This window comes from Sarcophilus harrisii, chromosome 4 (genome assembly GCF_902635505.1).
Source record: "Sarcophilus harrisii chromosome 4, mSarHar1.11, whole genome shotgun sequence".
Taxonomy (NCBI): domain Eukaryota; kingdom Metazoa; phylum Chordata; class Mammalia; order Dasyuromorphia; family Dasyuridae; genus Sarcophilus; species Sarcophilus harrisii.
In genome coordinates, this window is record NC_045429.1 from 201779368 (window position 1) to 201805616 (window position 26249).

A 26249-nucleotide genomic window follows, 5' to 3' on the forward strand; every position below is an offset into this window, starting at 1 on the left:
TACATTCTAACGTAAAAATAACATAGAAGTTTAAGCTATAAGGCATATGGAAAGGTCCCATGGTCGCTAAAATATAGGCTCCAAGTAGACGGTAATACATTTTTAATGTTATATCTATGTATAAAATTTTATCAGTTTCTAATGTTAAACCATTTGACAATGCCAAAGACTGGTGGCAAAATTTTTGACATTATCTGTGGCTATAGCATGAGCAAAAGCAGTTTTTATGACTGTGTCCTCTTTTCAGTCAATTCGTGGAAAGAGGGCTGCAGGGGCTAGGATTAAAGTAAGAAAATGGTAAGAGTAGGCCTGTTCCCAAGGTCCCTTAGCCTATTATTAGCAGCTGGTGTTTGGAATAATGAAGTATCTTCTTCCATTGAAGAATGATCTTTCAAATATGGCTATAGAAAACCAGTCTACAAGCAGGTGATCTGGGGAACCCTACTTAGAATTTCTAAAGCTGGTGGGTTTAGGGTACTGGGGTATATCCAGCAGGACCTGAGTCAAAGGAATGATGGCAATGGAGGAATGGAGGAAAAAGCAGGTATCATATGTATTTTGAAGGGAAAATGGACAGGATTTGATGACACTCCCATGTTTGTTCAACACGGCAACTACAGATTTTTCCCCAATCGAGTTCCAACACCCTTTATTTAGGATGTTAGACACCAATGAATCCAATACAGTTGCTATTCAGTGATGGCAACATTTAGATTTGCCAGTTTGACAAAGGAAGCAACTTGCTTTTGGTGCTCTAAACAACAAAGTTTGTTTTTTTTTAATCATATCATAACTTTCTTTCTAAAGGATGACACTTTTCAACTATTTATAAATGCTCCTGGAGAGCTCTCTTATTCAGCACTTATGTATTTTTGTATTACATGGTATTTATTAGTTTTCTCCTTCCATAGTAGACTATAAACTCTATGAAGGGCAGGGACAACAGTCTGACTCTCCTTCAGATACAAGACACAATGTAGTAAATACCCAATAAATCCTGATTAAATTGAAATGGTGTAAATTTAAGATGGAATTTTAAAAAATAAATGAACATGAAGAAGGAGGAAGGGAGGGAGATGAAACATGGTTTTTCAAGAATTGTCACTTGATGGAAAAGAATTGGAAATTGAGGTATTGGTGGTATTCCAAACACCAGCTGCTAATAATAGGCTAAAAAGGGCCTTGGGAACAGGCCTACTCTTACCATTTTCTTACTTTAATCCTAGCTCCTGCAGCCCTCTTTCCATGAATTGACTGGAAAGAGGACACAGTCATAAAAACTGTTTTTGCTCATGCTATAGCCACAGATAATGTCAAAAATTTTGCTACCAGTCTTTGGCATTGTCAAATGGTTTAACATTAGAAACTGATAAAATTTTATACATAGATATAACATTAAAAATGTATTACCGTCTACTTGGAGCCTATATTTTAGTGACCATGGGACCATGGGAGTCAAGTCATATCTTGACTCCAATTCAGTCAATTGGAGAATGACTGAATAAGCTATGGGAAATGATTAATGGTGGTTTCTGAAAAACCTGGGAAACTTATATGAACTGATGCAAGTGAAGTGAGCAGAACCAGGAGAATATCGTATATAGTAAGAACAATGTTGCAAGGATGATCAACTGCAAATGAGTTACTCTGATCTAGACAATTCCATGATGAAAAATATTATCTCCTTCTAGAGAGAACAGATAAATTCCGAATGCAGATTGAAACATACTTTCTTAAACTATATTTTTGTTTTATTTTGTTTTTGTTTTCTTTTTCAAGATGGCTCTTATAGAAATATGTATTTTGCATGACTTCACATGTATAATATCATACCACTTGGCTTCTCAAGTTGGGGGCCAGGGAGGGATTGAGGAAATTTTAAATTCAACATTTAAAATTACTGTTAATGTTTTACAAGTAATTGGGAAATATTTAATAAAATAAATAAAAATAAAAAAAATAAAAAAGAATTGTCACCCGAGTCTGAATTTATAAGAATTCAATGAGTCTGAAAAGTCAAGAGAAGGGAAAGAGAGCACATTTCAAGTAAAAGAAATGCTCAGATCTGTAATATTTTCAAATCATATTGTCTTTCCAAGCCCACTTTAAATTGTTCAATAATTTACTCTATAGGTATCTAGAACATCACCATAAGATGGCCAGATTTTCCAAAACTAAAAGGAGGGTACCTGATCTAAGAATTTTTTTTTTTAATGCTTCCTTAAATGAACATTGTTTTCTTGATGTTGAGAGTTCCTTAGCAAATTTAGAAGAACAAAAATGTTCTACTGGTTTATGACCATGCAATAGTGTAATGGGCTGAGGCTTGAGTTGATGCACTGAGGTCCCAAGCATGTGAGGCTAAATAGTAATTGGACTATACTCTATTAATATACATGCTTGGATAAAGAATGGCCCCCCCCACTCTCTGTGCAAGTCCTGATGTGTTGTATAGGAAATGACAATTTTGGTGGGTGGAGGCAGAGAGACAGGAAGAGTGGCCGGGAGAGATTTAGCCTGGGTTCTATGCTCGTAGCTGCTGGTCGTGTGGCTGCTGGTCTAGCTAGCTTCTTGACTCAGCTGCACACATTGCTATCGCCCATTCTCTCTCACCTCTGATCTTTCTTCACAGAGAATAAAGATTGATGATTTTCCCCTAACCTGAATTCCTGACTCTGGCTGATTTTAAAATACGGGGTCTTCACACAATAGAGTACATTCTTCTTTATTGCCCTCCTCTAACTCTACTGAACTTTCTCCCAAACACTGATACTATCTCTCCCAACAGGTTTCCCCTCTCTCTCTCCCCTCCACCCCCAGAGACTTCTCTATATCTATCAAGATAATTTTTATTCTATCATCCCAAACTCCAGTCTTTTTATTTCCATGTTGGCACTTTAATGTCTTCAAACACCCATGCCAACTATCAAAAATAGAATTTACTGGGCCCATGTAATGTGCCAATCAGTGTTGGATAGTAGACAGACTTGAAGGCTGAAGAATCAAGTAGGGAGGGGGGAGTGAGGAAGGAGATTGGTTTTGTTTTCAGTTCCCTTTGTCATTCAACAAACATTTATTAAATGCCTACTCAGTTCTTTAGCTGTGTTAGGTTCTAGTTAAAAAGATAAAAACAAGAGTCTACTTGGTCCTCAAGGAACTGGCATGTAGGGTGAAGGGAACCATGAGTTGATGTACAGAAGAGCCTGTGTCTACACTGAAAATTTAAAAAGTAATTTCCCTTGATGATGAGGGGATTTCATATTCCACAAAAGAACTGGAAAACCACAAAAAGCTTCAACTGATATTCCTATTATTTCCCTTTACATCTCCAAAGGTTGGTTGGTTGTGATCCTTCCTTCTTGAAGAGGACCAAAATAACATTTAAAGTCCAATTACAGTGTGTCAGAGTGTGGCTCATCAGACCAATACAAGCTCAGAATGTTCCACCATAGGTTCAACACAAATAGTCCACATGAACATTTAGAGCAGCTGCTTTCACATTGTGTTTCTCAGGTTTCTTCCAGGCTAATTCAATTTTGCTTTGCACTAAAGAGCACAGCACCTTCTCTGATGAGGGCACACCAAACTGGGCAGTCCTGTATCTGCTTCTCTCGCGCCCAATTGATTCTAAAGTTCTTAAAAGATACCTTGAGAGTGTCCTTCTAACCACCTTGTGAGAGACTGACTTGTGTGAGCAGATGGATAATAACAGCAGCATCAAATGAAAACAAGAGGCAGCAGCAAGTATTGTTGGAACAGCTAGCCACTGAGAGGTTTGGATTAAAGAATATATGGTCAAAGGCTACTTCTTTCCTCCTCAAGGAATCTACCCCAGTCTAAATCCCTGGTCAGTGGCCCAACGCCCTGAGGGGGAAAAAATTGCCTGTATAGTTATACAGAGCTTTAAAGTTGGCTAAATGCTTAACACGTTTCCTCAGCAGGAGAGTCAAACGGAATGGGGGAGAGGACGGTCAAATCTAGGGTTTGAGGGCTTCCCCAGACTTGGACACGAAAATCTGGTTCAAACTGAGTTTCCCTCTCTCCCGAAGATAGGAAACCAAGTGATAGCGTCTCCTCCAGGTGACCTTTAGGCCGTAGTTCTCTTCCGGGGTGTCCACGACCAGAGGGGGCTGGCATGAGGGTGGGGTCTGGGGCCGGTCCAGATGGAGGGGGCAGTGACCCAATCCTGGCTCCCTCGAAGTTGCAGCAACATCGCTCGCGGCCACACGCAAGCCTGCAATCTCCTTGTCCAGGGGGTCAGGCTGCAGAGGGTCACAGCTCCTGGGGCTGGGCAGCAGAGTCGGCGGCCTTCCGGCCTCCTCGGCCCCATCCAAGCGGGGAGCCTTTGGTCGGGTGGCGGCCTCCCGGAAGTTAGTCTCGGAGCCCGGATTTGGACCCGGCCCGTGGTGGAGGCTCTTTAAAGGCAAGGGCGGAAGCCAATGGAACCGCCGCCAACGCCGCCGCTGCCGCCGCCGAGATGAGCCTCCGACCGGGAAGGGCAGGCAGCGGCGCGCGGGTGGCTGCGGCTTGCGGCCTACGGGCAGCCAGCTGCCCGGGGGCTTCTTAAACTGGGGCGAAACCCAGGCGAGGCAGGCCTCAGGGTTTATTGGCCGCCGAGGCACAATGCGCGAAGGCGCAGGGCAGGGCCTCGGGGAGCCGCCCCCGAGCTTGGGACCCTCCAGGGGCCTCTCCAGGAACGACAGTTGGGCTTTGCGAGGAGGGCTGTTGCTCTTCTTCCTGCGAGGCATCTACGGGAGAGGGAAGGGCAGTGGGCAGCTTCATGATGCCTGTCTGGGGGAAGCTGAGAGGCAGGAGTTGGGGTGGGCCTGGGGCCTCACCTAAAGTCCCAGACTGAACACAAAACCGATTTCCCCTCCAGCTCCGGCACAGGCCTCCAGGCCTTGAGGCCGGCAAAGCAGAGACGCGGCCCTGTTCTGATTGGTGGACACCTCCCACGTGACTCGAAATCCTTGTCCTACTACTCTATTTCCTGTTGTATATTCCTGGGGCCCGTGAGGATTTGGGGCATAGTGTGCTGCAGCCTCGTGGAGGCTTAAAAAGGGGTTTGGTGTCCAGAAGTTCTGGGTTCTAATTAAACACTAACCTGACAAACCCTTAGGCGCTTCAGCTATCAAAACTGTAACAGTCAACATGAGCATTTGTTACTTTGTGTCAGGCACTAGGCTAAGAGTAAGGTATACAAAGAACTACAAAAACCAATTCCTGCTCCAAAGGAGCCCATATGCTAATGAGAAACTCTCAGTTAACCATTACATTGAACTCCCAATCCCTATATTTATGCCCACCTGAATTTTTGATTTCCTTCACAAGCTAATTGTACAATATTTCAGAGTCTGATTCTTTTTGTACAGCAAAATAATGTTTTGGTCATGTATACTTATTGTGTATCTAATTTATATTTTAATGTATTTAACATCTACTGGTCATCCTGCCATCTGGGGGAGGGGGGGGGGGGTAAGAGGTGAAAAATTGGAACAAGAGGTTTGGCAATTGTTAATGCTGTAAAGTTACCCATGCATATATCCTGTAAATAAAAGGCTATTAAATAAAAAAAAAAAGAGAGAAACTCTCAGTTATCTGCATCCCCCATTTGCTAATATGCCGAGTTGTGAAGACTGGGGAGAGGAACACCTCTACTGCTCACAAGGAGTTTACAATCTAATGGGAAAAAGTAATGGGCACCTGACCTCTTAAATTCCTTTCCGCTATAAATTTATTATTCTAGATTAGCCAAAGCTGGAATTTACATAGAAATGGATCTTTTGAATGAGAAAACAGGGAATCTCTTTTTAGATGTTGTGGGTGTTTCTTTTCCAAAACACATTCAGGACACAATAAAGAGTTCAGATCTTTATTGTTTTCTTCAATATAGCCAGGTTAGCTCTGAGGCCTATTTCTCTGCTTGGTTCTAAGAGCTCAGGCTGAATGTCTCCAAATCCAAAGGTTTGTCCTTCTCACTCCAGCCAGCACCAAGGTAGAAGATTCAATGAATCTCTCTTTCCTCAAAGATAGGGCTTGTAGGCTTTCTTGCAGAGTGTTCCTCTCCAACCTCTGGGAAGGCTCCCAAGAAAAACTCTTCTAGCTCCAAGAGCTCCTTGTATATATATATGATCTCCTAAAGGTTAACTCCTCCTTCTGGAGAGAGAGGGATTCTGGGTTATCTCCCAGAGTGCTCTCTGGTCCTGAGAGAGGTGTGAATTCGGATATCTCTTTCTAAACCCTGATATGTGAACTCCCATTGAGTTCCCAAATATGCGAACTCCATTGAGTACTTAGATACTTACGAGCTCTCTAAAGGTGTGAACACAAGCATTGTTTCCATCAGTTGTACTTAGTACCTTGTTTCAAGTTCTGGCCCAAAATATCTCCTTCTAAGATCAAATCAATCATGTTGAACCATGCCAAATTAGATAATTATTGTCTCTATCAACTCCAATGGCTTAATACTTTGTAAAGATTCCAACAAGATGTTATCTCCAAGGTCCCTTTACCCCTAAATCTATTTTTCTGGTTTAGCTGATGTTGGGACATAGGTAGGAATGAGCCTATTCTGGCCATTCCAGAGATCATAAAGCCATTCTTGGGGATATTCCAACTCTTGTTGCTGTATGTGTTTTTTATAAGGAAAGGTAAGATGGCCATGCCTTGCCCACTGAACCAAACTAATGCCTAGTTGTATTCTCTAGTACAAGAGTCCAGATTGCAACTGGCCAGTTTTACAAAGATAAAAGGATAGCTTTAATGAAACTATTTCACACTACTGTCATTACTCATGTTTTCTCTGAATTCCCTTCAAACTTTTCCTAGCAGATATATTTTGCTTCAGCAGAATATTCAGTCAAAAACAACTAGATAAGGACAAACCCAAGTATTTACTATTAATAAAACATCAAGACTATGCAGAGAACACCTATATGATACCTTGGGTCTATACTCTCAGCCTTAAAAGGACTTTCTTCAAACTGCTGATAATTGGCATTTATATTTAGTTAGGGCTTGAAAGTTTGCAAAGTATTTTGCTTTATCCCTTGAGTTTCATAACTCTGAAGTAGATGCCACATGCATTATTCCCATTTTATAGATCAGGAAATTGATTCATGGAGGTAAGTGATTTGTCTGTAGTCAGAAAGACAGTATGCATTCATTCAGCAAACATCAAACACCTACTTTCTGCTAGGCATTGTGCTATCTAGCCTTAATCACTGAATGGGTGCAGCCTCAGTCAAAGGGAGACCTCTTGAAGACCTTAGCTTAAAAAACCCAATGTCTCCATTTCATCCAGGGCCATCTCCTGATTTGTATCTGGCTAGTGGACCCAGATAGCTCTGGAGGGAAAAGTGAGGGAGGTGACCTTGCATTCCCTCCCTCACTTAAATCCAGTTCACTTGCATGTCATGGTTTCACCTCCCTGATGTGATGGTCCTTATCAAGAATGAAGTACAAAACAATAGGCACCGAGGATATGAAGAAAACAGCCTTTGATTTCAGACAGTCTATCATCTGTTGGAAAACACAAGATCAGAAAAGTGGACACAAAATAATCTAAGGGTGAGATGCTAGCAAAGGGGGATAGAAGGAGATGGATCTAGGAGGTTGCACTTGGGCTAAATTTAAAGAAGGTAGGGATTCTAGGAAGCAGAAATGCCAACAGTATGTATTCAAAGCCTGGAAGATCTACAAAAGATAAACTATTGTTTAGAAGAACAGAATTTGGTCAATTTGAAATGTAAAGTGTGTGAAGGAGAGTAATATGCAATAAACCTAGAAAGGCAGGTTGACACTAGACCATGAAGGATTTTAAAAGTCAAACAATGTCATAGGCAGAATTTAAACCTAGATGTTTATAACCTCAAGTTCATCATTCTATCCATTTAGCTATGCTGATTCTCATGAGGGAAACTAGCTGATTTCATATTGGCCCCTAAGATATCAAGCAAGAAAAACATTTTCCTGTATTTCCCCTTCCCTATCTTTTTAACACATTTTTTAAAACCAGCTTTAATGATTTTATGTAAAGCATTCAATACATTTGTGAATCCTTAGGCAGGTCCCTTAACTTTAATTTTCTTATCTGTAAAATGAAAGGAGTTGGATTTTATGACCTCTGAGACTTCCTCCAGATCTAAATCTATGATCCTGTAATCCAAATTAAAACCCACCCAAAGAGATACATTAGTATCTTTGGAGCAAACAAACCAAAACTGTTAGACCCTGGATGATAGGCCATTTATGTTCCTCCACCCCTAAAAAACTGGGTTTGGGAAAAATGGTTTAAAAAACCCCTGAAGAGGTGACCCAGAAACCCCAATGCCCTTCACATACCATTGCATCACAATGAAGGATAGCAAAGGAAAACATTGTACAGGCCCATGCCTCTCTGTTCACTTATTGTCAGGACTGTCATTGTCTCCCTGTTCCTGTCTTTGAAGTATTTCCTTAAAGATTACAACAGTTGTAAGATGTTAGATAAGTAAGCTAACTATGTTTGGCTTTTGTATTTTGCTTGCCCAAAACTAGTTAGAGCTCTATATAAACCATGTGCCTCATTTGCTCAAGACCATATGCTTTGGATAGAAATCCTGTATGGTTAGCTGGCTTTCAATAAACTCTCCACTTAAATTGGTCTCTACTTACATCTATATTGTGGCATAACATATTAACAAAAGGAAACATTACACTATGTAAAATACACAAGTAAATGAAAATCTACTTGATTTTTAATTTCTTGTAGGTAAGGGTAATATCATTTATATTTGTATTTTTCCTAGAGTTTGATAAATATGTATTTAATAAATGAATGGCATAATGCCAATAAAGCATTCTGCATAACCCCTATCCCAAGCACTGGAACATGTTGGCATGTATGCATACACATATACACACACAAAAGGTTAAGCCTCATTTCACAATAGTTATCTTACTTTCCAGAAGGATTGTAGTTTTGTGACAAAAAAAAAAAAAAAAAAATGTGGTCTGAAGTCAAAGAGTCTGGATTCAAATTCCTGCCTTTTCTACTTATTGTATCTTTGGTCAAGTTCCTTAACTACTTTAGGCCTAAGATTCTTCATATTTAAAGGCTTGGACCGTGTGACTTTTGAGATCTCTTCTAGCTCTAATCTACTATCCTAAATTTGTCCTTAAATAGTAACATGGATTTTGATCTATAGGTAGAAGGTAGAGAAACCTCTTCCTTACCCTACCCCTACCTCTTACATCTGTCTCTTCAGAACTAAGCACATCCAGTATTTTGAAAGCAGGAAATTTTTAATGAAGCCTTGAATGAGAGAATATGAATCAGAAAGCAGCTGGTAAACTAAAATCAAGTTGCAGGAAATAATGTAATGCAGTGCTGGCAGGCTAGTCTTGTTAGAAAAAAGATTGTTTGTGCCCCAGCATAAAACTGTTATCCTCTTCTGTGTGTTTTTAAAACTAAAAAGCTTTTAGCTTTACAAACCTCCTACTGTTTCCAACCTGTTTCTCACTACTGGATGGAGAATAGGTGTTGATTTTTTTTCTTCCTGCAGATGGGCCCTTATGATCCTAGTAAGAGAGTCCTGGAGTTTGTCATTCAAATAATATTAATTTTAAAAATCAAAGTACTACATACTGAGTGAAAAAATAGGGAATGGTTACTTAAATGTTAGCAACTGAAGACCTAGAAGGGATGAATACTGATGGGAAAGGCAGATGCTCCGATAATATCAAGATATAAATAAAATTGATCAAAACCGAGAGCAGGGAAGTCAGCCATATGACTAACCACCAGATAACATTAGCTGAAAAAAGGCAGAGAACATAGAGGTTTGGATTACATTCAAGTTTTAAAAAAAATAGGTCAGCAAAATGAAAAAAAAAAAAAAACACAAGTGAAAATGATTAGCTGAATAACTGGACAAGTTACAATTTCTCTGTATCTCAGTTTCTATATCTGTAAGTTAAAAAATTGGACCATACTTGTAGTTCTCAAACCAAACAATTTTGTGCAATTTTTGTGTGTTCTACCTAATAGGAATTCCATGACAAAAACTTGGATACTAGCTGTATTGTCCCTTTATAATGTGGATTACCAAAATACCAGTCATATGCAGCCAATTTATTATAAAAATTGGCTAAATTTCCTCTGCTTTGTTCTCAAATATCTCCAACTCCCATATCAATATCTATCTATCTATATATCCTATATTCCCAACCCCACTTCAGGTGAACATTTATAGATTCTATCAAAATAATTCAGGTCAAAACTACTCTATATCAAAATCAACTTGGAAAATGTTAGATTCTGATTCTGTGATTTCAGAAGCATGAAATAAGACAATCTCAATTTTGAAAAGGACATCAGTATTCATAGTTAAATCCATAGCTGAACAAGAATCTGTCCACAACATAGCTAACAAATAAATATCCAACCACAACTAAGAGGAAATCTATCACTTTTCAAAGATTTCAAGCCCATTGTACTTTTTAAGAACTAGATTTGTTAAAAAGTTTTTCCTTTCATCATGCTGAAATCTATTTGAACTTAGACCCATTTCTCCAACTTCTACTTTCTGAGATAAAATGGTAATTTTGATGATTTCCTTTGATCTGTACATAAAGTGGATTTAAGTGAGGCAGAATTACTGGGATTTATAAGCCTCACTCTCTCTCCCAGAGTCATTGGCGTGCAGGAAAGACAAAAATAAAAAAATTAAGACTATTTGTGATGGCTCAAAATGCATTAAATGACCTTGGCATCTTCAATGGTTAACAAAGCTCTAAGTGTTCCACAGTGCCTGCTTTTTGCCACCTTCGTGGCTGCTTGGAACAACATTTGTTCATATCTACCCATTCCTCCAGGGAAAAGATTTCACATGTTAGGGTAAACATCCTCTATCTCACTTACAGGCCCATCCATTACCCTCAACTTGGTTTAGTTATTCCACTGAAATGTTACTAAGATGCAGCCACTGTGCATGCCATAACTTCTTGTAGCCACAAGTGGACTGTCCTCACAGAGAGGTATTAGTCTTCCCTGAATACTGCTACACCTCTGGCCAAGCATTCATACTCTTCTGAAGAGAACATAACTCTGATGAGCTGGTCACATTGTTCAAATACAAAATATAAGCTTGCCTAAAAGACTATATTATGGAAAGCTTACACAAGGCAAGTATTCTCACAGAAATTAAAAGAAGTGATTCAAGGACATCCTCAAGGTCTTTCTGAAGAACATTGGAATCAATGGTGAGAATTAGGAGACATAGGTGCATCACTGTCCAGCATGGCATTCCCACATCAAAGAAGATCCTGTGCTTTATGAGCAAAATGGAGTTGCAGTAGCTCAAAGGAAACAGGAGATATACAAATTTCGAGACATCTTCACTACAGATGTTTGCAGGGACTATTTGTGCCCAACTTGTGATAGAGCCTTCCAAACTCTTATTGGTCTAAACAGCCACAGTCAGACAAACTGTACCTTGATACCAACATAGGGATGTCATTTTGGTCCTCTTTGAGCTGGAAAGTTAAAAACCAACTAATTCTCTGGGGCAAAGAAGAATAATTCTAATAACCTCTCTATTTCCTCATTACAGTCAAATTCTTAGCTATATTTTTCCTGTTTTCCTTCTCTTCTGTCCCCAGAAGTCTTTTCTTCTCTATGCTATTTCTAGATCCTCCAATCAACCCTCACTTTGCAATGTTCTCTAGCTATCTCACCTCATGTTCACTCTCCTCTGGGCAAATTCCAGCTTGTCAATGCCCAGATTCCTAAAATATGTGACACTTAGAATGTGTCTTTTAGCTCTGGTATTCTATGGTTGGTGCTTCTAAATTTAAGTTAAGAATACATGTTAAACAGTAAAGAGTGCAACATGAAACTTTGAAATTTGGGGGGAAATATTTAAGAACTTATTCTCTGGGAGCCTAACATACTATGAAAATGCTACTTGAGAAATATTTACAAAAAAGATCGTAGTCAAACTAATTGTCATAATACTAAATTGACAAAGAGTTGTAAGAAGATTTTTTTTCTTTTCATTTTGATACTTTATTTCAAATTTGATGAATTCTACTTATGTCAAATTATGTAAATTAGTACATTAGATTCAATAAAATATTGATGATTATTAAATATAGCTCTTGTGTGGGCATTTTAATAAAATAACAACTACCCATAATTTTGTCAAAAATTTCTCCAGATTTAATAAAGAATCATGTTTTAAAATATATTACTCTTTTGCCTATGTGTTTAATGTTTTCTCTGGGGGCTGAGCAAAATTTCACAAATATCAGGAACATACAAAATTTAAAAATAAATTATAATAGGTTTTAAATATTTTATATTGACAACCATACATTACTATTTAATAAAGCACTGACTCTAGACAATATTGATTCTTTCATTATAAGTAATAGATAAATTTCTTTTGATTTGCACTGTCCCATTAGAGCACACTAATAGCACGATACTCTTGGAATTTTTGTCTAAGATAAGCTTGAAGGCAAATGATAATAATTCCCTTCTCCCCCAACAGCTCTTTTACATGGAATCTCACAAGTACATGCTAAAATTATACAAGATTCCATGACTAAGAAAATAACTTTGTCAATAATATGCTAATGTCAATACCAAAAGTAAGGCAGAAAAAAAGGGAGTTACTCTATCTGTTCTCTAAAATGTTTGTCAGTTTCATGAAGGCTAACAATTAATTTGAAGGAGAGATCAATGGCAATCTAATCTGACATGTTAATTGAGAAGGAACATAGGACAATGCAAAGAGAGTTGGGTCTTGAAGAAAAGAACAGAGTTTGAATTCAGGTTCTTACCTGTGTGATCATGGACTTCAATATTCCTAAATTTTTTCTTATCTGTAAAAAGGGTATAATATATACATGCAGTACTGCATAAGGGTTTTTTTGAATTGTAGTTGGAATAATGGCTTATAAACTATGAAGTGCTATGAAAATATCAGCTATTATTAAGTCCTAGAATATTACAAAGGCTTCTTAATAAAACATAATAAATTTTTTTTTTAAAAATTCAATAATCTAAAAAGGAAAAACTAAGTAGAAGAAAAACATATTTCCCAAAGTATTGTAAAATTGTACCTGGACAAGTAATACATTGAGTTAAATCATCATTTATATATCTTGAATGATTTCTCAGATAGAAATGAGTTGAACCTAGAAGTCAATAGGAAGAAGAGATCTGGATATTACCACTATAGGCTTATTTTCCCCCAACTGATTTTTTACTGGTTTTTGAACAGTGTGAACCACTCCACTCATAATATGCCATTATATTCCACTATAATGTGTGTAAATGAGCTTTTGATAAAAAGTGATACTGCTTTTGGTTGCCTTGAATCTGTGATTAAAAAGGGGACTGAAGTAAAGAAAATGAGTGTTTGCCAGTTAAGATGATTTCTGAATTTATTTTCTTTTCATTGTGATAACTATTAAACTTTCTAAGAAATGGTAATCACTAGAGTCAAGGTCTTTACTTTCATCTTATTTTCTTTTAAGTCAATAGCTAGTTTAAATAGGTCAGGTTGGAGAGACTCTAATTCCAAGCAGTATCTTCTGATCTTTTGCCTATTTTTAAATTTAGTATTGATTTTTGACCTTTGCTCTGTTAGTAAGGGCAAATACTGGAAGAGTGCACAAAAAAGGTGAAATTTATAGGAAAATTCAAATGAACTCAATGCTGCTTTTTTGTGGAAAAAAAAAATGAAAGATTTCCCCATATTTTCCCTCCTCTAGATAGTGGCTCTAGCTGGGTTTGAAAACTTATAAATGCTAAATCTATATTGGCTGAATTTATCAGCAAATAGTAAAACAGGTAATATATATGCATATCTATTTTTAATTAATACGTCTGTGTTTCATGTATGCATATAAACATATACATATAGCTGTACACATGCATTTTACATGAGATTTCCAAACAGAATCAGGTTTCAAATCTTGACTCATTTACTATCTATTTGTATGCTTTAGGTAAGCCACTTTGTCTCAAGGCTTCAGTTCCCTTAAAAGAAAAAAGAAAAAGAACATCTACTCTTCTCTAAATTTCCTCCTAGTCTATGATCCTATGAAACACTTTTCTGGGAAAAAAAAAATCAGCAACCAGCAAATTAATGCAAAAGTGAAAAGCTGATTAGATGTGTAGACAGGAGCCATCAATGAAATTAGTAACCTGGCACTAGTAGTACACAAAATGGTTATTAACTAAACTGAATTATTGTTTATGAACCTGTGTAGAAATCCTGAGGGAGTTAAGATTAAATATGTATGAATAGCCAATGATGAATAAAGATATGAATGGACAATAATCTCAAATCAAAGAGTAGAATAATTAACTACCAGTCAAATAAGGTAGACTTGATCTCGAATAGCCACTATAAGAAAACTGAATCTTAGAAGATTGATTTTCTTTTCTCTGCAAAGTCAGTGAATAAAGACAGCCTTGATGAATCTAGAAGAAGATGACAGAATTCCCTTTAGTCACCTAATTCTAAGATGAAAATAGTTGCTTCTTCATGAAAGAATAAAATATTAGCTAGACCAATATGAAGGTAAAAGATCCAAATCCAAACCTGAAAGTAGAATTAAGAAAAAAAAAACTCTTACTTCTCTTTTCTACTACATTCTACAGAGAAGATTCAGAAACTCAAATTTAGTTCCATTTAGAATAGATTTAACCTGATATTTAAAACTGTCCATTTAGATTATAGAGTAATTTATTTTTTTCTATAGATTTCCTAGCATATGATTGAAGCTTAATAAATGACTACTGAATTTGAGTAAAAAACTGATGAATATATACACCCAGCTAAGAAATCTGTTGCTAATTCAAGATAGATGTATTTTGTTTGTTGGTTGGTACTACACTTACCTTCTCTAGTCATTAACAACAAGCTGCCAATTGAATTTAAAACAAATAAGATGAAATAAAAAATAACTTAGAAAATTAGAAACAAAGCAGGAATAAAAAGAATCTGCCTTATTTTGATTAAAATAGGATTATTATGGGAAAGAGTACAGTTTAATAATAGTGACAAATCATACTCATTATACATGATACTGTTAAAGGAAATATAATTTTCAGAAATTCTAAAGAATGGGAAAAAATCTGGTTTTAGAAGCTTCAGCTCATCTACTTTCATTTATTATAAGGATGCTGCTGATGCCAGATGATCAACCATCTTGGGTACAGAGTGATGGGAGTAATTTTCACTGCGTTAAATTTTCAGTTCATGATTCTACACATCATTAATCTAGGATATGTTTAAGAAGGTACTAAGTACATAACCTGCTCTTGGTGAACATATGCTGGCTCTTAGAAACTAAGTAGTTATTCCTAAAAGTTCATAAAATTTCTCTAATATGTTCTAGGTTATAAACCTAGAAGGCCACAAACCTTTTTCTTCAAATATTTTCAGATATTTGTATATTTATATTTATATAAAATAATTATTTATGTATTTATAACTGTATGCATATATATATTTCAACAAAATTTATGTTTTGTAATCCAATGTATTTTATTTTGTGACTTAAAAACACTGCTCTTGGACTGTTCTTCCTCCTCACCTCTATCACTTGGAATACACGATTTCCTCCAAGATTTAGTTCAAGAAATACCTTGTTCAAGAAGTCTTTCCTGTGCCCTCCACCGATAATGTCTTCCCCTCTAAAGTTACTTTGTATGTTTCTTGAACATGCCAGCATAAATATATTTTGAGTCACTTTTTAAGATATAAATCTCTTGAGATAGGAATTGTTTCATATTTTTATAATCCCAATACATACCATAGTACCCAAAACATAAGGAAATTTATTTCTCCAAAATCTAATCTGGCAGGTCCTCTGCCCTGCTCCAAGCTCCCATATTGATTGAACCTGCCATTTTTTGTGAAGAAAGCTCCAAGCCTCCTCCGCTGACCTTGTTCATCTCAGATTACTAGGATATTCTTTCTTTTTTTTTTCTTCAGGTTCAGTAATCACCACAAGTGCAGCCAGGAGTCAAAGTCCAAAGTCCAAATCTTTATTGTCTCCTTAAAAGGCCTATCTCCTTCACTTGGGGCTCAGCTAGTGTTTCTGGAGACCTTCCGGATCTTGGTTTCAGTGGAGAAGCAAAGGATGAGAGCCTGCCACCACTTCTCTGGTCTTCCCTAGTTCTGATTCTGGCTAAGGCTCGGAGAGTTTCTAGTGGGCTTGTCTTTTTGGCACTGAGAGCTTCTTACTTATATGCCCCCATTAAATATACAACAAACTTTATATCACTAGGAAACCATTATTTGTTGTAGGATTAAATCAATGCTAAACTAGATTTAACCATTGTCTCCTCAACTCCACTTAGTACCTTGTTTCAGGTTCTGGCCCATAATATCTTCTTGTAGGATTAAATCAATCATACTGAACCATGCTAAATTAGATAACTATTGTCTCTATCAATTCCACTGACTTAGCACTTTGTTTCAAGTTCTGGCCCCAAACAGATGGATATCCTCTTAATTTCTGGGTTTTTTTTGTTTGTTTGTTTGTTTGTTTGTTTTTTACCACTACAATGAAAGGTGTAGTAAATATGTTTGTACATGTGGTCCTTTTCCATTTGGGGTGATTTTTACCAGAGATATTGCTGGATCAAAGGCTTTCCATAGTTCTTTAGCTCTTTGGGCTAAATTCCAAATTGCTCTTCAAAATGTTTGGATCAGTTCACAATTCTACCAACAATGCATTACTGTTCCAATTTTCTTGCAAGCAATATCTATCCTTTTTTAAACTGCACACCTTTGTTAACTGTACTCTATGTATGCCTGTTTTGTTTTGTTTGCTACACACTCATATAAAATTGTAACTGCATTTCTATTACATATTTCTCTATGTCTCTGTTGTTTTGAAAACTACATGCCTCAGTAACCATGTGCTTCTGTATAAAGTATGACTGCATATTTTATTTAAAAAAAAAAAATCTGTGCCTGTTTGTTTCTGTCTTGTCATTTTGTCTGTTTTTGTATCTTTGTAAAATGTCAAATGCAGGTGTTATGTTTGTGTTATAAACTAGATTCTATTATCTGGAATGATTTAAATGCAGCCAATCAGAAAAACACTGAAAGGCAGTAGCTAGAGAGTTTAGGACAGTGGAAAAGATTAATGAACTTTCATCATTGTTGTAGTAATTGTCCCTGTAAGCAAGAACTAATTCCCATTTTATGCTTTCTTCAGATTTGGTAACAAGAAAAGAAAAGAAGAAAAAAAATCTGCAAGACACTTTTTTTGGTCATTTCAGCTTTGGTTATGTTGGAATTACATAAATAAAGTCAGATAATCAAAGTTTGTGGAACTACTAAGAACATTTTTAGCAAATTAAAGAGTTTGAAAATTAATCATTTTAAGATTGCAGGGGAGAACTTCTGGGACCTGTGGATAATTCCACAATCTTACTCTCTTCTGAAATATCTTAGTAAGTTTTAGAGTATCACTATAAAATTTGTTTTAAGGATTTCATACAAGTTTTAAAAGTGAATGGCAAGATTAATAGTTTCATTTTTTAGGGCAATGAAGGAAGACAGCTAGTTTAGAAGTAATCCCAGAGTGAAGAAATAAAAAAAAGTTTTGAACTTTATAGAAACCTCTTGTTAATCTTTACTTGACATTTCTGACAATGAAAACAGAGAAGAGACTCCTGGTATTCTCCCAGGTCTGAGACCCTCTCTCTGTTACCCCATCTCATCTCATATCAGATTCCCAAAGACAACTGTTGAAAAAAAAGTGCTATAAAAATGTAGGAAAACCTGAATTACATTCTAATTATAGAAATATATTAGCTACATAATCTTAAGTGAATTATTTTATTTCTGTTTGCCCCAGTTTCTTAATCTGTAAAGAGAAAAATTAAAATGGTATCTACCTCCTAGGGATACTATGAGGATCAAAATAATATAATGATTGTAAAGCTCCCAATATAGTGACTGAAATGTGTGAAACTCTCATTATTATTATTTCTCTAATTAAATATAATTGTTCCATACCTGATAACTTCAAAGGGGTTTTAAATTGTCAAAAGTAATAAGATTAATGATTTTTATTTGGAATAATTTGGAAATGGAATTGCAATAATCTGAAGTTTTGTTTCATGTTTTAAACGAATGATATTGTTTATGTTATATTTCTAAATTATCTTATATTGTGAAATTTAAGACTACATTGTAAGAGAAATGCTGTTAGATAAAACAAATTTTTAAATCTGGACATTGTTACACATTAATTAGTCTTTTAAAAGGAGGTGATTTAAAATAGGTATTTGAAAACTTAAATATTTAATGAAGTACCTTTTATTATTAAACAGATAATAATTTTAATATAAGAACAAATTTTTATTTTAAATTTTTGGCTATTATGAAAGTGTATAGGGTAGATTAAATATGTAGTTTCAACATATGATAAGTCAACTATCATTTTGTATCTCTGAAGCCCCAGAATATGAGTAGTTTTAATTTATAAGTAAAGAATTAATGAAATATTAACTTTTAGGGAAACATCAGGAAAAATATTCAAGCTCTAAATTATGGTTAAAGAGTTTTTGCTTTGTAAGGTATAATTTTGGGGGGATTATAATTTTGCCTTGAGTTTTGATTACAGTGATAGGTGTCAGGATTGTCATGAAGCCATTGGAAAAAAATGACATATGCATCAGGGAATAGGTAAAGGTATATATTTGTGCCTGAGAAAAGGTTTGGAGATGACTTTGACATAGTCCAAGGTAGTATCCTCATGACTCTGCTTCCCTATCATGTTATTCCTTTGCTGAAAAGGAAATTTCCCCACCTGGTTAATTCTGAGCCTTGCCCTGTGACTGCATGATTAGTTGTCAAATATGACTCATGCCTGGAATCAAGCAGAGGGAGTTTTTCCCTTTGTAATGATATATGAATTTTCTATAACTATGGTCCTTTTTTTTTCTTTTAGAACAAATTTCTATAATCAAGAGTACAATACTATGACTATTACTATTATTATTATAGTACTATAGTATTATTAGTACTACTAGTAGTAGTACTACTACTATTATTATAACAATAAGTACAATACTAAAACTATTAAATAATATATTCATGCCAGAGATATTATGTAATAGGACTTAAGAACAAACATATTGCAATTTTAACTCATATTTGTGGTCAAATTATAATATAGGGATGATATCCTCCTAATTAGGAAATGATTAGACAAAATAATAAAACAAATATATAATGTAAAGAGTTTTCTAAATAAATGGAATAGCAAATTTTGAAAAAGCAACAGAATTGCATTGTTATATCTATGAACTATATACATATATGTGATTACCTTCCAAATTTATCTGTCATGGAAATTCAGGCTTTGATTATATTTTAATAATAAATTATATAAACTGAAATTATCTGAAGTTTCAAAATTTAAATGATACTACTAGCAGTATCATCTAGGAAACTCTAGATTTGGAACCAGAGAAGCAGAGCCCTTTATAGAGCTATCCTGAGAATAAGTATATTGTCCAAGAAAAGATATCTGCGGACCAGATGACTACCATGAGACATCTGGGACTCAATATGTACTGCTTAAATAGATATTGAGAATAGATCCTTAGAATACAAGAACACTTGATTTTATCTATGTTTAAATTGCCTTAGTTACTGATGACATGTAAATCTCCCTTTTCAGAATCTTCTAAGTAGCTTGATGTGTTCATGCCTTAATGTAATTATGCAATTATGGGAATTTTAAGACAAACTATTGCATTGTTTGAACCTAGCTCTATGTGACTGAAAAACTGGATCATCTCTATGTCTTGTTTAGAGACTCTCAACTAAGGACTTATGTTATGCTGCCTAGAAATTCTGATTCAAAGATTGATACAGGGAGTTTTTTCTAAGGGTCCTTCTGACTACTTCCACAATTTCCAGATTGTTGATTATGGACTCCTGGATCATCTGAAGAAAGCTCATGTTCTGGAGCAGATAGCAGAACCCTCCAGGAAGGGACACAAGCAACCAACATCCAGAAGAGTCAACTATCCCAAGATTCCAGATGAGGGCTAAGTTTACTGTTCTACTTTTATTTCCTCTTCTCTTTTTCTATGTGCCCAACTACCAAGCCCTTGATTCAAACATTTTCTCCCTCCACATTCTTCGCTCCCCCTCATTTTGCTGCTTATAAGCAAACAATAGCTAGGAAAAACCTGTTTCTTTATCTACTTATGCTCTTTGCCATATTGTAAGTTTTACAATGACCTCTGAGAAATATTTCCCTCATAAGTTCCCTCCCTAAGCAGTATCTCATCCTGGCCCAATTGGCCTCTTGGCTTATACCTATCTTTGTTTCATTGACCAGAAGGGTAGGGTTTCTTTCAGACCTCTTCCCCTTGATCAAAAAGAGGAAATATAAAGTTGTTAGAAAATACCGTTTTTTGAGTCCACAAGCAAGCTATACCCTGAACTTTGTATAACAACAATCCTTTGCACTTTTTTTGATGATCTCATTTGCAGGCAAAAATTATATAATTATTATATTACTTTGACTAGGACCAGGCGTTCTCTGAGCTCAGACAAGCAACAAACACCAATATTCCAGTTATGAAGTCCTGCTATGAAACAAACTTTGTCTTATTGCTGCTATTACCCCTTATTGTCAGGGGTACAGCTCACCATATAAAACTAATGAAAGTATTGAGACTTCCCCACACTGCCCTGGGTACCTCCAATTTGCACCTGGGGCCTGCCCTATGTTTTCTTGCTTGGAAGTAGTTTCCTGGACTTTCATATTAACTTCTGTTTTGATTGCTGACTCTCTTGACTCTAGACTGCTCTGGTCTTCCACAGATTAGAGGCTAACTAAATCCAGGTTACAAGTGCTTGTTGAACTACATTGGAAACTTCCTAAAAAGTCATTCATATTCTCATTCTTATGTCATATCAACATAACCAGTCACATGTAGCATATAACTTTTTTAAGAGTATCCAGCAAAATACTATAAAAGTTAGCTACAGATGATTCTGAAAAAGGATGACCAATGTTCTTACTGGACAGCAACCAGACCTTATGTACCTCCCACATGAAAAGACAAAGTATCTAGATATGGTTAAAGAATACTTAGTTCAAGGTTTTCTCATAATCTTATTTGCATAAAGCACCAATCACAACAGTATCATTTGGTACTTTACGATTCAAAAATCAGTTTCTATTCACCATTTGATTTATTACAACAGATGTTCTGATCAGCATTTCCAGGTCACTATGAATAGAGTACATGTTTATATAATTACAGGAGAAAAAAGGTGATAGCTTTGTGTCTTATCCAATACTGTCAGAATAAGTCAATACACACAGGGGAAAGGTTTTGTGTATAAACACGTCCTATAAATAAACATAAGGCACAACTTGAATTATCTTTCACAATATTCAAAACTGGATTGGTCCCTACTAATATTTAAGAATCAACCCTACTTTTTTTTTCCTGTTATGAGCTAATTGAAATCAGTTCTGTGTTTCTTATGATTCCATGACAATACATTTAGTCTTTATTGGGGGTACAATAATTATCCCCATATTACTCCTTTAGTGTTAGTGAGAAATATCATTTATCTTACTTTTCTTTGCCTTGTTTATACCACAGAACATCTCATGTGAAACCCAACATTGAGAGAAATTGAGACAAGGTTAGCTTTATAGATGATTTTGTCAGATAAAGAAACTGATGCTGAGCAACTAGTATATATGTAAAATAGTCACTATATAAACTATTTCCTAAAAAGTGAAAAAAAAAAGAATTTCCTAAGGCTAACTAGGATACTGGTTGAATTTATTTTACTGTAATGTTTTAATATCATTTGCTTTAAATAGACATACACATGAATGGTAATGTTGATTTTTAAATATAAAAGTAGTTTCAATAGGATTTCCTTTGAAAGATATGACAGTATAATGAGGTGGCAAGAACACTGAATTGATAATCATAACCTGGATTCTTGTCATCATTCTACATGTCACTTAACATTTCTGGGACTCAGTTTCCTCATCTGTAAAATGAAGCAATTAGACTATATGATTCCTGGAACACCGGCCTGGTAATTCTGAAATTTCATATAATAGGTTTTCAAGATAAGCCATGTCAAAATTTTTAGAGACATCCTGTATCTAAAGCTAAGGACCAGCAAGCTGGCTGTGCCCTGAGCTTGGCATATCAACAATCCTTCGTGCTCTGGATTATCTCAACCTCTGGCAAAGTTTCTTACTTTGACCAAGACCAGGTTTTCTCTGAGGAATTTATGATTTTCATACTAATCAATAATGCTTAGATTTCTTGGCACTTCCCTTATTTCTCAGGGCCCTGAAAGCCAAGGTACTGCAGGCTAAACCATCTATCACACCTCCTCACACCTGTGCCTGTGTAACTGCCAAGTGAACCAAACCAGGTACTGCACTCCTGTTCCTGCTATGCTAATTCTGATTATGTACCCCATTGATCACAAGACTCAATGACCCTTAAGACTTGAGACAATCAACCTGGAGACTGTTACCACAGGACCCAGGAATCCCTGCATTGCCCACACATGAACCTGCTTTGGGAATTGCTACTCAAGACCTAAGCATGATTGTGTTGTAATCCAACTTATATGAGTTAATTATGTATATAAGCCCTGCCTTAGTCCCAGCATGATAAGTCCCCCTTCTCAGGATGGAGGACTTTTACTTGCAAATGTTTTCTTCACTCTAAAATTAATTAAACTTATGATCCCTGACTCTCCTGTCTCTAGCCTGCTCTGTTTGGCTCTGACCATTCACAGGATAGAGGGACAGCTCTAGTCTAGTTGACAGCCAAAAATTGAAAATATTATCTAATTACTTGAAAAATAATAAGAAAAGCATCTACATTGTAGAAACAAGTTAATTATTTAATCTAATCCATCATTATGCTTTCATCTAGGAAAGAAATAACAGAAATGAATTTCATAACTAACCTACTTGATTTTTATGCTACTGTTTTCTGATTCTGGTTCCAGCAAGTGAACATAGTTATACCACCACTTAAATCCCCTGTCGTTTCATCCTGAATCACATACTAGTCTTGATGAAGCTGACTTAATATAATGACTTAGCTGAGTCATCTAAAGCAAAGTTGGAGACCTTATCCATGATCACATTAAGGGCAGGTGGTGACTTAATTAACCATTGACCTTGCTCTGAAAAGTAAAAATCATAGCTTTACATTCTTATAGGCCTTCTGATTGTCTCTGCCAAGATTATACATATTATCTTTTTATTCTTAGGAAATCCGAAAAAATAAAAATAAAACCTGTTCCTCAAAACTATCCTCTTATAGTTTCATGCAACCTAAATATACTTCTGAGAAATATTATGAATATTGATATTTTCATTTAAGAAGATATGATACAGCTGAAAACATATCATGTTTAGAGGCAGAAAACCTGAGTTTATATCTTGGCTTTGCCACTTATTTCTTGTGGGATCTCAAACAAGGTAGTTAACCTTCCTGGACCTCAGTTTCCTCAATTGTAAAAGGGCTAGACCACAGGATATTGAAGTCCTTTTAAAACCCTAGGATGCTTTGATATAATAAAAGCTATAGAATATTTTCTCTCAAGTTGTGTCTAAACACAATTTGATGCTTTATACAGACATCTGGAATATACGGACAGCCATTAAAGGGGACAAGGGGATGCAATTAAGTTAAGCCATCTCATAAGTGCTGAGTTATATACTTTGGTGACTAATTTCATTTGAATGGGTACAAATCACTAATACTGTGTAACTTAGAAGTGGTCCTCCAGTCCCTGTTTGAAGATCTCAAAGGTGAGGGCACCTATTACCTCTGAACTGTTCTAAATGTTAATAAAACTTTTTTTTCTGATGTCAAACTCAAATTGTCTTCTTTGTACTTTATATTATTGTTCCAGGGCCCTCTCTAGGATCAAACAGAACAAATCCTACACATGAGAGTTCTTCAAATATTTGGAGACATCCATTATGCATTCCCTTTTCCTTTTACTATGTAGTCCTTCTCTTTTCTAGGCTAAACATGTCTATCCTTCCAGTCACTTCGGTTCACAGCTTCAGTGTTATGCTTTAAACTAATCTTCATAAGCTGAGTGGATGCCCATCTGTTGGAGAATGGCTGAATAAATTATGGTATATGAATGTTATGGAATATTATTATTTTATAATAAACGATCGGCAGGATGATTTCAAAGAAGCCTGGAGAGACTTATATGAACTGATATTAAGTGAAGTGAGTAGAACCAGGAGAACATTATACACAGCAACAGCAAGATAATATGATAATCAGTTCTGTTAGATGTGGTGCTTCTTTTCAATTATGAGGTGATTCAGGCCACTTCCAGTGGTCTTGTGATAAAGAAACCCAACTGCACTATGGGACTGTGTGTGAATTACAACATAGCATTTTCACTTTTTTATTGTTGTTTGCTTGCATTTTGATTTCTTTCTAATTTTTTCTCTTTTTTGATCTCATTTTTCTTGTGCAGCATGTTAATTGTGGAACTATGTATAGAAGAATTGCCCATGTTTAACATATATTGAATTACTTGCCATCTAAGGAAGAGAGGGAAAAATTTTTTGCTACACAAGGTTTTTAAAAAGTGAATGTTGAAAATTATCTGCATATATTTTGAAAATAAAAAAGATTTAATAAAAAATAAAGCATTTCAATATACTGTAGCCAATATTTCAACATCCTGATGAGCCTTTCTAAACTAGTTTTCAAGTAACAAGCATATCCACCTATCTGCAGGTCTATACTTGAAGCCTTTCTGCTTGGAAGGATTTTTCCAAGGTATGAACTGTGCTGTTGTCATAGTATAGCAGTAGAATAGGATTCTAGGGGAGGGTTGGACACAAAATAATTTCATGACAACCCAACAGTTTGAAGATTTGGATTTATTAGGTGATATCTATGATTTGCCTAAACAGGATGGTTAACAATCAAAAATAACTTTCAAGAATATTATTCTATAATGAAAAAAAACTTCCAAAGATTGTCTGGTTTTTCCAAGTCTATCCATTCTAATAGTTTTCAGTTTTCTGATACTGTTCAAAGTCCTTCCCTTTTCTCTATCATTTGTAGAATCATAGTCTGCTTGTTCTTCACTAACTATACCACCTAACATACACTTCTAGAAACCTTTAAGATCAATCCAATCAGCTGATTCTGGACAGAAGTTAATTCAGCTTATCTGAGACAAAACAATTTATTAACCAACACTTAACCTTTTATAACCACAATGCTTGATTTAGTTCAGCAAAAAGCATGAATAAGTTATACAGTATCTAATAGGACCTTACTACTTAAATATTGGCTTAAAATCAAATTAATCATTGTATTCAGTCAAGGACCTTACTATCCTGCCAGGTACCAACTTCAGTGTTACCCTGGACTATTTGCTTTTTTCTCACCCCACATATCTCACCAGTAAATTTGCCATTTGTTTCTTGGCATTATCCCTTGCATCCCCTTCTCTCTACTTACATAACCACACCATCTTATTTAAAGCATCTCAATTACCTCTTGCCCAGATTATTACAGAGACTCCCTAATTGGTCTCTATGCCCCAAATCTCACCCTACTCAAGCCTATTCTCCACATAAGCTCCTAAAGTGCAGCTTTGACCATATCATTCTCCTATTCAATAAACTCTGATGACTCCTTAGTGCCTTTAAGGTTTTTAAAGTCCTTCACAACTTGACTCCAACCTACTTTCCCAATTTTGTTTTGTCACATTCTTTCTTTCTTTCTGTAGTATAGCCAGACTGCCCTTCTTGATGGTCCTCACATAACACTCCTGCCTCTATTCCTTTGTACTGATTGTCCCACATCCTGGAATTAATTTTATTCTAATCTCTCTCTTTTTGCCTTAAAAACATAGCTTAAGGTCCACAATCGAGATGAATTATTTTCTGATCCACCTGGATCCTAGTCCACCAGAAAATTACCTTCAATCTTGTAAATATTTATAGATGTGTAAGTAATTACCTCTCCCCCTTCTAGAATGTAACTTCTTTGAGGGCAGAAACTACTTAATTTCTCTCTTTGTGTTTCACAGCATTTAGCACAGGTTTGGCAAATATATATATATATATATATATATATATATATATATATATGTATGTAATATGTATGTAAATATATATATATATATATATATATTTACATACACTTAAGAAAT

The 26249-nt window shown here is 35.8% G+C and overlaps 2 protein-coding genes across 3 annotated transcripts in view; both read right to left on the reverse strand.

The window, feature by feature from the left end:
• GRIK2 (glutamate ionotropic receptor kainate type subunit 2) overlaps window positions 1-26249 on the reverse strand; it is an 827779-nt gene that overhangs the window by 552523 nt on the left and 249007 nt on the right. The window lies entirely within an intron of this gene.
• On the reverse strand, window positions 2668-5351 carry LOC116423160 (RAD9, HUS1, RAD1-interacting nuclear orphan protein 1-like). The gene has a single exon (XM_031964484.1). The coding sequence runs from the start codon at window positions 4746-4748 to the stop codon at window positions 3978-3980; it is 771 nt and encodes a 256-aa protein (XP_031820344.1). The 5' UTR covers window positions 4749-5351; the 3' UTR covers window positions 2668-3977.